The sequence below is a fragment of the Eretmochelys imbricata genome, chromosome 13, assembly GCF_965152235.1.
Source record: "Eretmochelys imbricata isolate rEreImb1 chromosome 13, rEreImb1.hap1, whole genome shotgun sequence".
Taxonomy (NCBI): Eukaryota; Metazoa; Chordata; order Testudines; family Cheloniidae; genus Eretmochelys; species Eretmochelys imbricata.
The window spans coordinates 14,595,162-14,609,368 of NC_135584.1; the positions used below are offsets into that span (position 1 = coordinate 14,595,162).

General features: G+C 37.7%; 1 protein-coding gene across 1 annotated transcript in view; it reads right to left on the minus strand.

The window, feature by feature from the left end:
• Window positions 1–254: 254 nt before the first annotated feature.
• Window positions 255–14,207, minus strand: part of TSHZ2 (teashirt zinc finger homeobox 2) — a 156,173-nt gene continuing 142,220 nt past the window's right edge. The window contains exon 2 of the mRNA XM_077832231.1: window positions 255–3,304. Within this exon, the coding sequence (XP_077688357.1) occupies window positions 255–3,304 (3,050 nt within the window). The remainder of the gene's footprint in view (window positions 3,305–14,207) is intronic.

The window sequence follows — 14,207 nt, forward strand, 5'->3', positions numbered from 1 at the left end:
TGAAAAGTGGGGAAACAGTTTTGTTAAAAATATTTTAAAGAAGCACCTTTTCAGTTCAGGCCATGATAGAGATCCATTTATGAAGCTCTGTTCTTCAATGCAATGTAAAATGGCCTGGGTATCTAAACTGATCAATGCAGCAGCATATTTTCAATGTTATAATGTATTCTACTTTTAAGAAACGCTTTAAGAAATCTCCTTACAATCATGACATTAAAACTCGCTGTGAAGCTGATGCATGCATACCTTAAAAGTTATTCTTCATCCACTTCTGCTACAAACTGTGAATGGTGTTCTGGTGACTTGCTGTGTGTTTTGCTTAGGTGAAGTTTTACTGCATGTTTGCTTGCAAATGTCCGACAGCACAACTTACATTTGAACTTAGAGTCTGTATCCTCTTCCCCAGCTATTGTTTCAGGTGATCTTTGAACTGAAACTCTGGAGATTTCTTGTTCTACCTTGGTTTGCTGTTCCACAGCCAGTCTGTTCATGTCTTTCATTTGGAAACCTAGATGGGATTCTAAGTGGCTAATATAAGTAGATGGGGTTCTAAACTGAGATGCACAGTCACTGCAATAAAAGATTGGGTGTCCTTTGTCCATGTTTTTCAAAAACTTTGTTCCTCCAGTTTTCCTAAGTTGGTATTTGACATTTGCTAACCAATGGCTGATGGTGGTCATTGACAGTCCAGTAAATTTAGAAATCTGCATGCGTTCTTGAGGGCCTAGGTCTGATAATAAATATTTACCTTCTGATGTTTGGAAAAGACTGGAAGCAAACTGAGCTTGCAAAATCAGGAGATGCTGAGGGTTCCAGTTTGATTGCCTGCCCTTCCTTTTATGCAGAGTGGAGACTTCTGTTGAGACATCCTCGAAACGTCGGACATCCATTTCCAATTTCATCGATGGGATCCTAGAAGATACGGCAGGTTTTGGTGTAGTAGCTTTGGGAAGAACTTTGACCATGTCAGCAATGTCAGACAGAGCATGTTTCTGAGGTGGGGAAGTACACGACTGTGCTTGAGCTGACTCGGCTTTCTTGCTTTTGGATTTGGTCAGATCGATAGGCTGATCATTGTTTTCAAACAAATAACGCCTGGAGATGCTGGCAGGCTTTGGTGGGGTTGGAGCAGGAGATAAAACTGGTTTCTCCAGCATATTTAAGTTAGGTTTGTGGAACATAGAAATTGTGCTCGAGCTGGGGCTGGTATTGGACTGGGGCCGTAAAGGCTCAGTGGCTTTGCCCAAGTGATTATTCAATACAGATTGCAGGGCACTAAGTGGATTCACACAAGGCAAGTCAGAAGAATGATTTGTGGCAACACAACCATTGCTGAGGGAAGCTGCTATTGACTCCTTGGGTTTTGTTTTTTCTTTCTCACCATCTTCTTTTGGTTTATCCTCCTCCTTCAAGGGACATGCCTCTGTCTTTTTTGGCTCTACGGGGGCCTCAGATTTGGGGAGAGATTCCCCTTCATTCTGACAGAGTGGAGCAGCTTCAGCTCGGATGCCCTCTTTAGTGTAGTCTTTTTGTATGACTTCTTTGTCATCAATTTCCTTCTTCACTCGAGTGCACTGGGCCACATTTGCTGAGTTGGGAACCAGAGGCATAACTTTCCACTTTGGAGCAATGGGTCTCAACTTATTGGTAATTGTGGGCCTGATTTGCAGTACTTGGGAGCCCACTGGTAAGGAAGCCTTTGCTCCTTCTGAGAGCTGATAGGCTGCATGGATACTAGGATATGCACTCCAGCTAGGAGCTCCATTTTGAGCTTTATTGATGGCTGTTGTGACGGTGTTTTCCAAAGACTTTAAAATATCCCCACCACCTTTTGAACCATCTTCTAAATCTTCCTCTCTAAGATACTGGTATTTAATTGTAGGATCCAATGGCTTCTGAAGCATATCTTCATACTCTTCAGTTTTTACCACTTTCTCATCTTTGTTTGTATCATCAGGTTTATCTTTTTTACTCTCTTTCTTTAGCTCTGATGCAGTTATGCCATCCGAAGATGCATTGCTGGATTGTTTTGAAACCTGGGTGTCATTGGCTGGTGCCTCAGACAGCGATTGCATTTTCTCCACAGCCAAGGGATCTAGTACTAGTTGTTTTCCTTTCTTTGAAGCTGAACTTGTGACTTTCAAGAAATGACCCGTGACCATCATATGAGTGGTGAGTTGCTGCAAGGTGTCATGTGAACTTCCGCATTCCATACACTTCAAAATCTGGGATTTACAGGCCTCAAACTGCCATGTGTAGCTGGCTCCATTCTGGTAGCCATAGCGGTTGTTAGATGACAACTGCAGGCTTGCATTCTTCTGAGGAGAAAAGGTATCTGCAAAAGATCCTGTTGTGGAATCTGGGGAACAAGGTCTGTTAACATCAAACACACGTTTCTTTGCAGGAGTGACCATTTTTGAAGAAATGGTAGGTACCGGCTCCTTCAAAGGCACTTTTTGGTAATGTTTAGTTTTTATCATATGAACGCTCAGATCTTGAAGGGAATCAAAAGAGTCACCGCAGAACATGCACTTTAGAACTTTTTGTGCATCTTCCTTGTCCATGTCCTGAAAGGCCCTTTTCCGGGGCTTTGAGTAGCTAGTAGGTCTGTGCTTGTCCTTTTTACGGTTGTCATCTTGGTAATGACCGGTTTCATTCATATGGACTGTTAGCTCTACCAAGGTATCATAGGCAGCACTGCATTGCCTGCACCTAAACCTGCTAGCACCCGTGAATACAGTTCCGCACATTTTGCTGCTTTGTCTGTAGAGCTGCACTGAACTGAAAAGATTTGGTTTGGAGACCGGTCTGGAAGGTAAACTCTGTTGTAAGCTTTTTGACAATGCATCTTGGTGCCAATCAAAGTCACTTTTGTTACCTCCATTTCTATTGTCACAGCCCCGTCTTTCAGAGTTAGACAACTTGAGACCCAGTCCTAAGCCTGTCCAATAAGAGTCTGACAGTATGTTAGCATACACTGCTGTCATTTTATCCATGCAATCATGTGCTTCATTCTGAGATTTGGGGTGGGTATTGGTTTTCAGATCCTGCACCTCTCTAGAGCAAATGCTTTTAGTATCTGCCACCTGGTCACTAGCGTCACTTAACAGGGACTCATTTTCCGCATCCTGATTAGATATATGACTTACTGGAGAATTCTGGTAACTAAAGCTTCCTTTCTGCTCAGGACCCACTTCATGTTCTTCATCCGTGCCAGTATCATTGCTGCCCTGAAGTTGAGCTGTTGAATTACTGTCATCATCATCCTCTTCCTCCTCCTTTATATCTTCCTCTTGGACGTAACCTGAAATGTAACATCAATATATGAAATAAATGTTAATAACACTGCAGTTTGATTTTTCTAGTTTCACTATGTGCTTTTGCTACTGGACTTCATTTTAATCTACAACTTTATTGTCTGTTAGTCCTGGAAGTGAAAAAGTCAAATGATGTCTTTTTGTAAAGCTTGCTGAGGTTTTTGGATGATCGTAATTCTTTATAACTGCCAGAGATTCTGAGTTAATAATTTTCCTGTCATGGGAGTATAATTCTAACTGTCCTCTAATGGGACAGTTGAAAAATTCATATGTGAGAACTTTAAGTTCATACTAAAAGTCTCATTTTTATGACTTTGTTATTAGACTCAAGGAAAAGAAAAGAGAGAGAGAGAGAGAAAGAGAGAATTGGCAAGGAATAGAAGAAAAATAACTGCTCTAATATTCCTGGTTCATAGAATTATCTAGGAACAGAAATCTTTTACCATTTGATCACCTTAAAAAAGCATTTCCGAATGTGTGCAAATAATTGATATTCCAAACTACTACACTTGAAACAATTAATAGGTTCAACTGAAACCTCTGTTTGTAAATGCACTGTATTCCATCAATGCAAATTATAGTTTGATAAAAGAAATATTCTAGGGCAGAAGCCTAAGAAGCTATGGAAGGATATGGCTGAGATAGACCCATATTAACTATAAAACTAAAAAAAGTAAAGCAAATCCAGAGTGGTTTTATTTGACAAATGAACTATTTTAATTAATAAGATAAACTTGATATTGGTAGAGCTACAAATTTTAAAATTAATTAAGGAATTTCTGGTGGCACTAAATCAGGACTAATTCCACTGAAGTAAATGGAGCTAAACTGGTATGAAATTGATACATGGGAAAGGAGAATCAGGCTTAGGATGAAACCCCGGCCCCACTGAAGTCAATCGCAAAACTCCCCTTGACTCAACAATGCCAGGATTTCATCTTTGGACTTCAATGGGAAGGGAATCTAAGAGGAAAGGAGTACTTCAAACATTTTCCTATTAATAGCCACCCTAAATTTTTAATTAATCTGCTTTGGCAGTACTCATACCCCTGTTGTTTGCCCTGTAAGTAGATATTCAAATGATCAACTTTTACTGATACAAACATTCATGGAAACCAATTTTTAAATTCACAGGCACAAGCCTTCATGCATAACACACTTCTCTGCTCATTCAATCGGGAAACACAAACAATGTTGCCAACTGGAATGATTTCATTGTGATAGTTAGTGTTTCTCTTAGCGACCAACTGAAGGAATCATGTGATTATGTAATAATCAAAGCTCTATTTAAAAAAAAAAGATTTAGCCTTCATGATGGCTGAGAAAAGCTTGACAAACATGATTCTTAAAGGCTCAAAAAACAAAAGGCAAATGAAAAAAGCCAATATTTATTTTATGTTAAAAATCCCATGAGTTTTAAACTAATCTCATGACTTTTAGGGGGCCCTCACCCATGACAGTGGCATTACTGCATAAATGATACCACGTTGATCAATCAATAGAGCTAGTCAGAAAATTTGGAAACATTCAAAATGTTGACAAAAATATAGACAAAACTTTCTGTAAACTAATTTTCAGAAATTTCAATTTAATTCAGTTTTTCAACCTGCTCTACCAATCAAAGTTGAACAACACAGATGAGATTCAGAATCACACGCTGAATATCTTACAGTAACAAAGAAATGTTTGCAATCAACACATAGAGGAAAAATATTAAAAAACAGGTTGCTGAATAAACCTGAATTACAAGTAAGTTAGAGGCAGCTATGATCTACTTGTGGATATTCCATGAATATAAAGACAGGCTAAATTCATTGGAGACATTCTGCGTTGCACATTATTTGCTGAATTCGAGGAAGAATACTGATTACATCATTCTTCTAGCTCTCTTTGGCTGATTGCTGCATGGGGATGTGACACTAGAGAGCTTCTCAAATGGCGGTAAAGCTAACAGCAGTAACTATGAATGAATGAATGTGTGCCATGTATAATGTGATAAAACAACAATACTAAATATCATAATGATAATACTGTGCATGTGAATCCTTCAACTAAGGATTACAAAATGCTTGTCAAACATTAAACAAATAAGCCTCTCAATGTCTCTGTGTGGATCAGAATATATTATGACCCCATTTGCAGATGGGCAAACTGAGGCACAGGCAGGTTAATTGACTTGTTCAGGGACAGGCAGCAAGTCAAATGCAGATCTGGGACTCGAATTCAGGTGTTCCAACTCCTAGCTCTAGTAACTAGATGATGTTCACCATGACCTCCCTTATGAGTGTGTGCAGGAAGGTGAGCGCTACTACATATTATGAATAGTAACCTTGTTAATCAAACAGCATGAACTGATGAGCAGGGCTGACATTGTTCTTCTGGTGTCAGAGATACCATATAGTTTAGGTAGCAACATTGGACTCCTGCCAACATGCATCACAGTGCCATGCATACTGTAATGAGCAAAACAAAAATAAAGAGGGACGTGAGTGAAAGAATCAGAAGAAAAGCACTTAGCCACTGAGTTCACGGTTCCAGGGTGGAGTTGAGTTGATTCCCTGTTTTTATATGAACTAGTTGAATACCATTAAGCCCATTTTTCATGAAAAAGGGAATTTTTTCTTTGGAAGGTAAGTACTGTACTCTTTCTTTCACAATATTCTCTGTCCTTCTAAATAGATTTACTAGGAGAAGCAAAACCACCAGACAGCTGCACCTTCCCCCTCCCCCCCATACAGATAAAATTTGCTGCTTAATTAGGCATTGACATGTTTACTATAACCTTTACAGAAGAATAACACGTGCTCAGAAGTCCGCTTTTTTCCTTTTTCTTTGTTTGTTTGTCTGCATAATACACTGACAGTCTAATGAAAACAATATAGTAACTTATGAGAAGGCACCATCAAAAATTCACAAAAGCATCAGTCAAGTCCATTTTTAATAATGGTTAAGGATTCTGGGCAGTTTTAAAAACACAGCTTAATATCAGACATTTAAAACCATTCACTTTGCTTAAATGATTTGCTGTGGGCATTTTGTGTAGTGAAGGCCTCTTGAATGCAGGCAGCCTGGGTGTATAATGAATGCATGTATCCATCTACCAGTGATTATTTTAGTAAGGTTTTACCATATGTAAAGCTTTGTATAAACTGATACAAAGCAGATTAATTCATTTAAATGCTTATTTAACAGGAGCAACAGTCACAATGCTTTAGACTTTCTACCATATTTACTTAAGTGGATTTCACTACTAAACACATTCACACACAATTATTTTACTCTCACACACATAGTGATGATATCCGTGTAGTAAATTGCAGAACCATGTGATAAACTGTATTTACCAGGGACTGTTGCTGGCTTCACCTTCAGTCTTCTCGCTATTCTTTTTTCCCGTGGATTTATTCTAATATTCTAAACTTCTGAGAAGTTCAACCAGCTGCCCTTTATCTGCCTGTTAGATAAACATTTCTTCTTCCTTCCCAGCTGTGAAATTACTCCACCATAATTAAACCAGCCCCAAAGTTAAATTAGTCACATCAAAGGTGTAAAATGGGCAATATACAATCCTGAATTACTGCAGGGTTAAAATCCACTATCTTGCAGCCCAGAATAAAACCAGAAATGTTATAATTATGGATGGAGGTGACTCTGGGCTTCCCAAGTGGAAATGTAGCATTTGCTTTTAGTCCTGGTAGATCCCACAATGTTGGATCTTAAAAATTATGACATTGTTATGGGTAGAAACAGTGTTTTAGGGAATTGTGAGAAATTTCTAAACTTTTATTACTCTAATTTTTCTTCTCCATTTGAATCCTATACAGTTGGATTCATAGTAACTAAAGCAGCGTGGCTAGAAGGGGTATAGAAAACAGCACTGTGTTTTGTTTGTTTTGGGGTTTTTTTAGACCTATTGTATTTCTTTGGAAGCAGAGTAATTATTCCAGAATAAAGGCACTTTTATTCCAGAACAGAGTGTCCACATGGGGGAGTTATACTGGCATAGATTAAATGGAATAATTTTCCCATTTAGACAAGCCCTCAGTCTAGTTTCATTTAGGCACTTGCACTTCTGGCTGGACCCTGGAAGTGCAGAGGCTTTGTGAAAACCATGAAAAGCATGAGGGGTAGGGAGAGAAAGAGGAAAGAAAGAAAAATGCGCTTTTTGATTCTCCAAATAAAATAAAATGGTTAGGGTTTACTTTGACCTTTGGGTGAAGATTTGTGCAAGGCTGTCTGTCTAAACAGGTTTATCCTTCTCTGTTTACAAACTTATACTCTTAAGGTCAACAAATATACTCCACATGTAGTGTCATATAGCCACTCTCAGTGTAGATGCTAGCATCATACAAAGGACCAATATTACAGAAACGGGCACTGTTAGGGCACCTGCAAAAAGTAACGTGCATTGTTGTGGCCTCAAAAACCCACATACAACTATCTTGAAACTTTAACCCTTATAGTACAGCCAACACTGGGCCAGATTTACACTAAGTTAATTCTGTTGAATTTAAATCCCTTACACCCACTCACTAACATGTAACTTGTATCACATTATATGTATCACCTCTAAACTTGGACCAGTAGGGGTTGAACATATATACATATTTAAATGATACTGCATTTTTACTGTTAATTTTTCTACCAGAGGATGCTATTTTCAATCAAATTTGCTCTCTTTTTCCACATACAGAAACATTTCTTAAAATATATACACATTTCTTTCCAAGACTGGAAAATTTATTTTTTGCCAAGAAAAGGGACAGTGAATCATTGTCCAGAACAATGTTGTTAATCCACCTAAAACCCATACACCATCTGTACTTTTTCATACATATATTCCAATTTCACTTGAAATAACATCATTAGTACAGAGATCTCACAGTTCTATAAGGTGATCTTGTTTCCTTCTTGTCTGGCTTGAACTCAAACATCTTTTCATTTTGGCAACAGCAGTTTCTTTCTCTGAACTATTTCATGCAGATAATGGATAATGACCACTTCTCATTGCTTTTTCTCAAAAATGTCTAACTACATTAGCTTTCCAAAGACAAATCCTAACCTGGCTCTTTTTCTAAGTTCATGGCTGCAGATTCATCCCAGTGTGCAAAACAACTGAAAAGATAAATTGGCACTGGCAGAAAACCCCATCCTTACTCTACTGGATAGACCCCGCAGTAAAAGCCTTTTGGAATTTAATAGGATTGAAACCAATGGGGTTCTATAGAAATGTAATCATGTTCTATAGAAATAACTCAAAGTGTATGGAATTTGTGCTCTGATAGGGAGTGATACAGTTTTGGGGGGTTTGTTTAGATGATCATACACAATTCTATAGCAAGGGCGTATAACTTTTTATTAAATGTCATAGTCTGATCAGAAAACATATAGGATGATAACCTTTCTCTAGTAAGTCTTTAACACTTTTCTGTAAGGGGAGTGATAGCGCTTTGCCTGTAACAGAACCATAAGAATTGGAAAGGGAAAAAACCTCCAAAGTTATCTAGTTGAACCCCCTTGATAGTGCAAGATTGTTTCCTATGGTCTTTTACTCTAGAATCCTGTGGAGACATTTTACATGTTCTCAGAATCTTGAGGAAATACTGAATGGACTGGCTCTGCCCTGAGGGACCAGCAAACAATGCTGGACATGTGGGAATTGTTAGCAAATTTCCCATAAACAATATTTACCAGTGGTTCCCAACTCAGATTTAAATGGCTCAGTGATGGAGTTTCTACCCCCTCTCTTGTGATGCAATTTCATAACAGCCCTCACAGTCACAAATAGGAGATTTTTCTTAATATTCCACTTTCATTTGCACAATTTCATTCCATCCAGTAACTTTCCTCTGTCCCCAGCACATGGAAATTGTATTGTTATCTCACACACAATTTACTGTTGCTTGGAAGTTCTGCCTTCTCCAGGAATCTACAGCAGGTCACACCATGGCTGAGAACCACAAAAAGCATGTAAATAGCATTTTCTGGTCATCTCATAATTGTTTATTGAGGGCCAAATTCTACTCTGTGTTCAGCCAGAGCAGCAGGACAGACAAGACATTCCCACTATTACAGAGCCAGCCTCAGAGATATCCCTGAATCCCTACCGCAACACTGTGGATTGTGGGAGGAACTTGTTCTCAGCCCCTTACATTCAAATATAGTCATAATCTAGTCAAGTTGAAAGCCATATCACCTCACAGGATAAAAGCAACAGGATGGGGACAGAGGACCCAGGAAACTCGACAAGGTCCATATCACAAGGTCCACACTTGGGAAGAAGCAGATGGTATAACTTCCAAATATTGCAGATCAGAAGCACTTTGTAGTGTAGCGTGCCAGCCCCTCATGAAGTGGCATTTGCCATGAATGAGTTTTAACATGGCAAGGCAAATTCCTTGAAGCATAACTGTTATTTGCACGTGGTGATGAAATGAAACAATTTTGGATGTTAATTCTCTGTTCTAAAAATAAAGTTTTGTTATAAGGTTTACTGTACGGATCCTATTCCTGGCTGCTCCCGTTGACTTCATTAGGGCTTTCAGCGGGATGAGGAATACAGGATCATGCCCTCTGTGTATTCCACGGAACATAGCCATGAGTCCATCACATAGGTTAGAAGTATATATGCTGTGAATTGGGTTTCCAGCCACAAAACCCTTAAACCCTCAAAACCAACAATAAAACAGAAAACTATAACAAAAGGAAAACTGAAAAGAGAGAGGGAAGAGGGACTAGTGCTTTCCATTAAAACAGTAAGCACAATAGCCATAACAGGGACCAGAGCCATAATAGAGTTCTCTCCTGAATAATTTTCTCTAGGGACTAGGTCAAGCTTGTTTACATAGTCAGCTGTCAAAGGGTACGAGAAAGAGTAATTTAAATCATACCAACTCTGTTCTGGGATCAATCGTTCTGACTTACTGAGTTTCCAGGTACGAGCTATGTTTCACAAGTGTACATAACTGTGCTTAGGGTCAGCTCCTCAGTTTCCATAGCTGAAGGCATCTGCCATTAATACAATGATTTACACAAGGTTAAGAACACTTTGTGTCCTCCAAAGCCCTGGAATTTGCTAATTTTTTTTTTTTTGTAAAACAGCTGATGGTACAGTATTTGACATTCCTGAGTCAATATTTTCCTCCATGTGTGTGGCTCCCAGCAAATTCTGAGCAAGCATGAAATTCTGACAGTACCGAATTTTGTCTTCGCAATCATTTGTGAGTGCAAATACCAGATTCCTGATATATGGGAGCTGATATAGAATGAATAAATGGGCCTGATCCTGTTACCATTGAAGTCCATGGAAGTTCTGGCATTGACTTCAGTGACAGCTGGATCGAGGCCAATTTTGATATGCATATCAGGTAGTAACATATCTCTATGATTTGTATGCACAAAATAATGGGTGCAAGTCTGGAGGCCATTTCGGAAAATGCAGCTAGGTCCCAGATGACAAAAAGGACAGTATTGTAATGAATTTGAGTCTCATACCCAGGCAACGTAAGTGAATCCATATGGCAACGTAAATAGATTTAACCTAGAAAATCATAAAGCTAAAACCTCTGGTTCTCATTGCCTTTCTTTACTTGTCCCATTGTCCTCCTGACCTATTGTTTTTTATTAGCAACTACACAATGGCACATTTTAAATCAAACTTTCAAATCAAGTTTTTTTTCTTCCTTTCTTTTGTTGTTCTTCATCTTCCCTCTCAAATACTGATCTACATTTTTTTAAGCGGTACAAACTACCAATCAGAATAAGAAAAATACATATGTATATAAATTGAAATTGTAATGAGTCCTACCAGTGTATTGTTAACACTTTGGTTCATTTGATATGAACTTTGTTTTTTTAAAGTACCACATGGTAAGGCTTTGAAACTTCAGTTTGTAAAAAAAAAAACTGTAACAGCCTTGCAGCCTTTGAAGTCACTACTGATATAGCTCTGAACAGATCCATTCAAGTTCAACTAACATCAGACAAATGTTTAGTGTATCAGAGGAAGCCACAAAAGCAAGGATTTCATCAATATTTCACAACAGCCTCAGGGAAACTGTAGATTGCAATGCTGTAGGGCAGCTAATGGAATTACACACAAGGGTTTTGTACATTTAAAATAAGCAGCTACTAAAAAAATTACCCTTCAGTTTGATAGAAACTGTATAAAACTGCAGATGGGAAACAATTAAATAGCTACCAACATTTATCCATGTCAGCCTGATAGGTCATTTAATAACAGGTATTTCTTTTTCTTTCTTTTTTTTTTTTTTCTTACTGGTAAGGCAATAATAAAGATTAACATTTATGAAAAGTAACATAAAATATAGTACAACCAAATGAATAATTAAAGATGCTTCTGAAGAATTTGTTTGCTATTGTATGGCCATGAAGACTGCTCTCCACTAATGAAATACATTTATATTAAATTCAATTACAAATAGAGAGAGGCTGAAAGTGATGTTTATAACACTTGGGTGTTTTGATCTTTTCTTAAAAAAAACACAACTTTGAATCATTTTTACTGAATCCATGGTTTGCCTCATACATAGAATAAATATTATCTAGTGCAACTCACTTCAAATTACTTGGACCCTGTTTTAGAATATTTACAAGGATAAACCCAAAGCCTGCAAAATTATGTCCAATAATCCAGTGTGAGATCAGCAATTTCCCTGATCAGAGTCAAGATTTCTGCATATGAAAGCACATTGTATACTCTAAAATTAGATCCATACAATCAAATTCCTATGTATTACTATATTCAGCATGTAAAAAAAAAAAGTACTTACGGTCTATACACATTTTTTTAAGTGTTTAGGTATGGTCCTCTGCTGTGGCAAATTGATATTTTTGTCATTAGCTAATGTTTGTACAGTGCTTTGAACATGTAAAGCACTATATAAAAGCTAACAATTATTATTTTATTATACTTTTTAAAAAGTCTGGCCACTTCCCCCCAGTTCAAAGCAGACTGAATAGGCTAAGAATGGTGATGAGCCCAATGGAATAAAAAAAGAATTTAGGCCCTGATTCAAGAAAGCACTTAAACATGTGTTGTTTGTTCCTATTCAGGACATCCCTTAATTGACTGTATGCCTTAATATAGACGTTATGGAACAGAAATCTTTGATTAGAATAACAATTAATAATTCAACTTTAAGTTGCAGTAGCCTGGGTTCAGCAACAGTGACATGGCTAAATGAGGTAACTTTGACTTCGATAGGAAGGAATTATTGTTAGCTTAGGATGGGGCTAAAAGGCAAGATCTCCTGTGTTATATTCTTGGCTGTTCTACTGACTTCTTGAGTAGACTTGGCCAAGACCCAATGCTCATTGAAGTCTGCCAGCATTGTCTCTAATCACTTCAATCAGCATTGGATCAACCCCTTAAATACTCTGTGTCTCTATTTCTCCACCTGTAAAATGGGGAAATTATGCTGAGTGAATAGTTCCCATGAATGTTCTAAGGATTTATTAGATAATGTTTGTACAGCACTCTGAAAATTTACAGTGCTATATGTGTGCTCAGCTTTATGATTTGGTGGTGATAAAGGCAGAGTGTCTATATGTGTTCTTACTAAAGCACAAGCTTCTCACCCATCTAGGTACTATACAAATTTAAGCTCCTCACTGTAACTTGATGATTATGACCTGTTATTATACTGTTCCCATTTTTTAAGAAAAACACTAACATGGCTTTATCAATACGTTATTACATTTGTCTGAAGGGTACTGGGCCCTTTGGTTTTCGCTTTGGGTAGCCAGCTAAGTAACAGCCTCTGTGAGATCTGCTTTAAACAAACGGTACCATTAACTGTTTATATTCATGAATCTGGGCTGATTAACCATAGCTGGATGAATCGAGACTGAGATAATTTAGCTTTAAAATCTTTTTAGACAAGATATGCAAGTAGAAAGGAAGGGAGCTGATAAAATGTAATTCCTTTGTCTTATGCGTATGCTTGTTTTGTTTTGTTTAAATCAACCCAGCAAATAATATAAAAGTGTGCAGTTTTACTTGTAATGCCATGCCAAGATCTGAGTGTAAAAGGGATGTTGATGAAGAATGTACAGAACTTCCAATGTTGTATCTCCTTTATTTTCCTTTCAGGAACATATTGTGGAAAATGGTGGTCCAAACAAATAATCTGTTTCATTCATAATAAATATTACAGCCAGCAACTGCTGACTTTTGACAATTAGATATCCATGCACTCATAGCCATCTAACAATCAACCATAGCCATCAAAGCACTAAGCCAGCATGAAGGTCATTGCCCTGGCCAGTGTCTTACTTCGACTGACTTCTCAGATATGTACGCAATAAGCAGTTGCAAGAGATTGATATGATACTTTGTGAGTAATTTGTATGAACTATAACACTAACCTGGTAAAGTATTATAATTTTAAATGTGTCCAGAAAATAATTGAAATTCTGGTTTAGCTTCATCATAATTCACAGTGCTGGGCATATTTAACAGCTGACTAGTTTAGCATGAATATTGCTTTACAAATGAGGTCATATTGTTTTTAAGAAACAATATTGCTATCAAACATGTTTAGGAAGAAAAGCAAGAGATTATGAGCACACTTTTAACCTTTCTGTCTCTTTCTATCTCTGTTTACTATGGTGATTTAGGTATTCGTGTTGTTTGAAGGCAAACATAGAAGGTGCTGGCATTTAGAAGAGTCCCTATAATGAACAACTGGCAGTCAGATTCTTTCTTATTATTACTCTGTCACAAAATCTCTGTTCTACATCACTCCATCTTTGCAACACCGGCCAGAGATGAGAAAGGTCAAAACATCTCCCTCAAAACATACAGTCTATACATGAACAATGTCATTCCCTGAGTCACATACAATAGTCAGAATTCAATCCGTATTA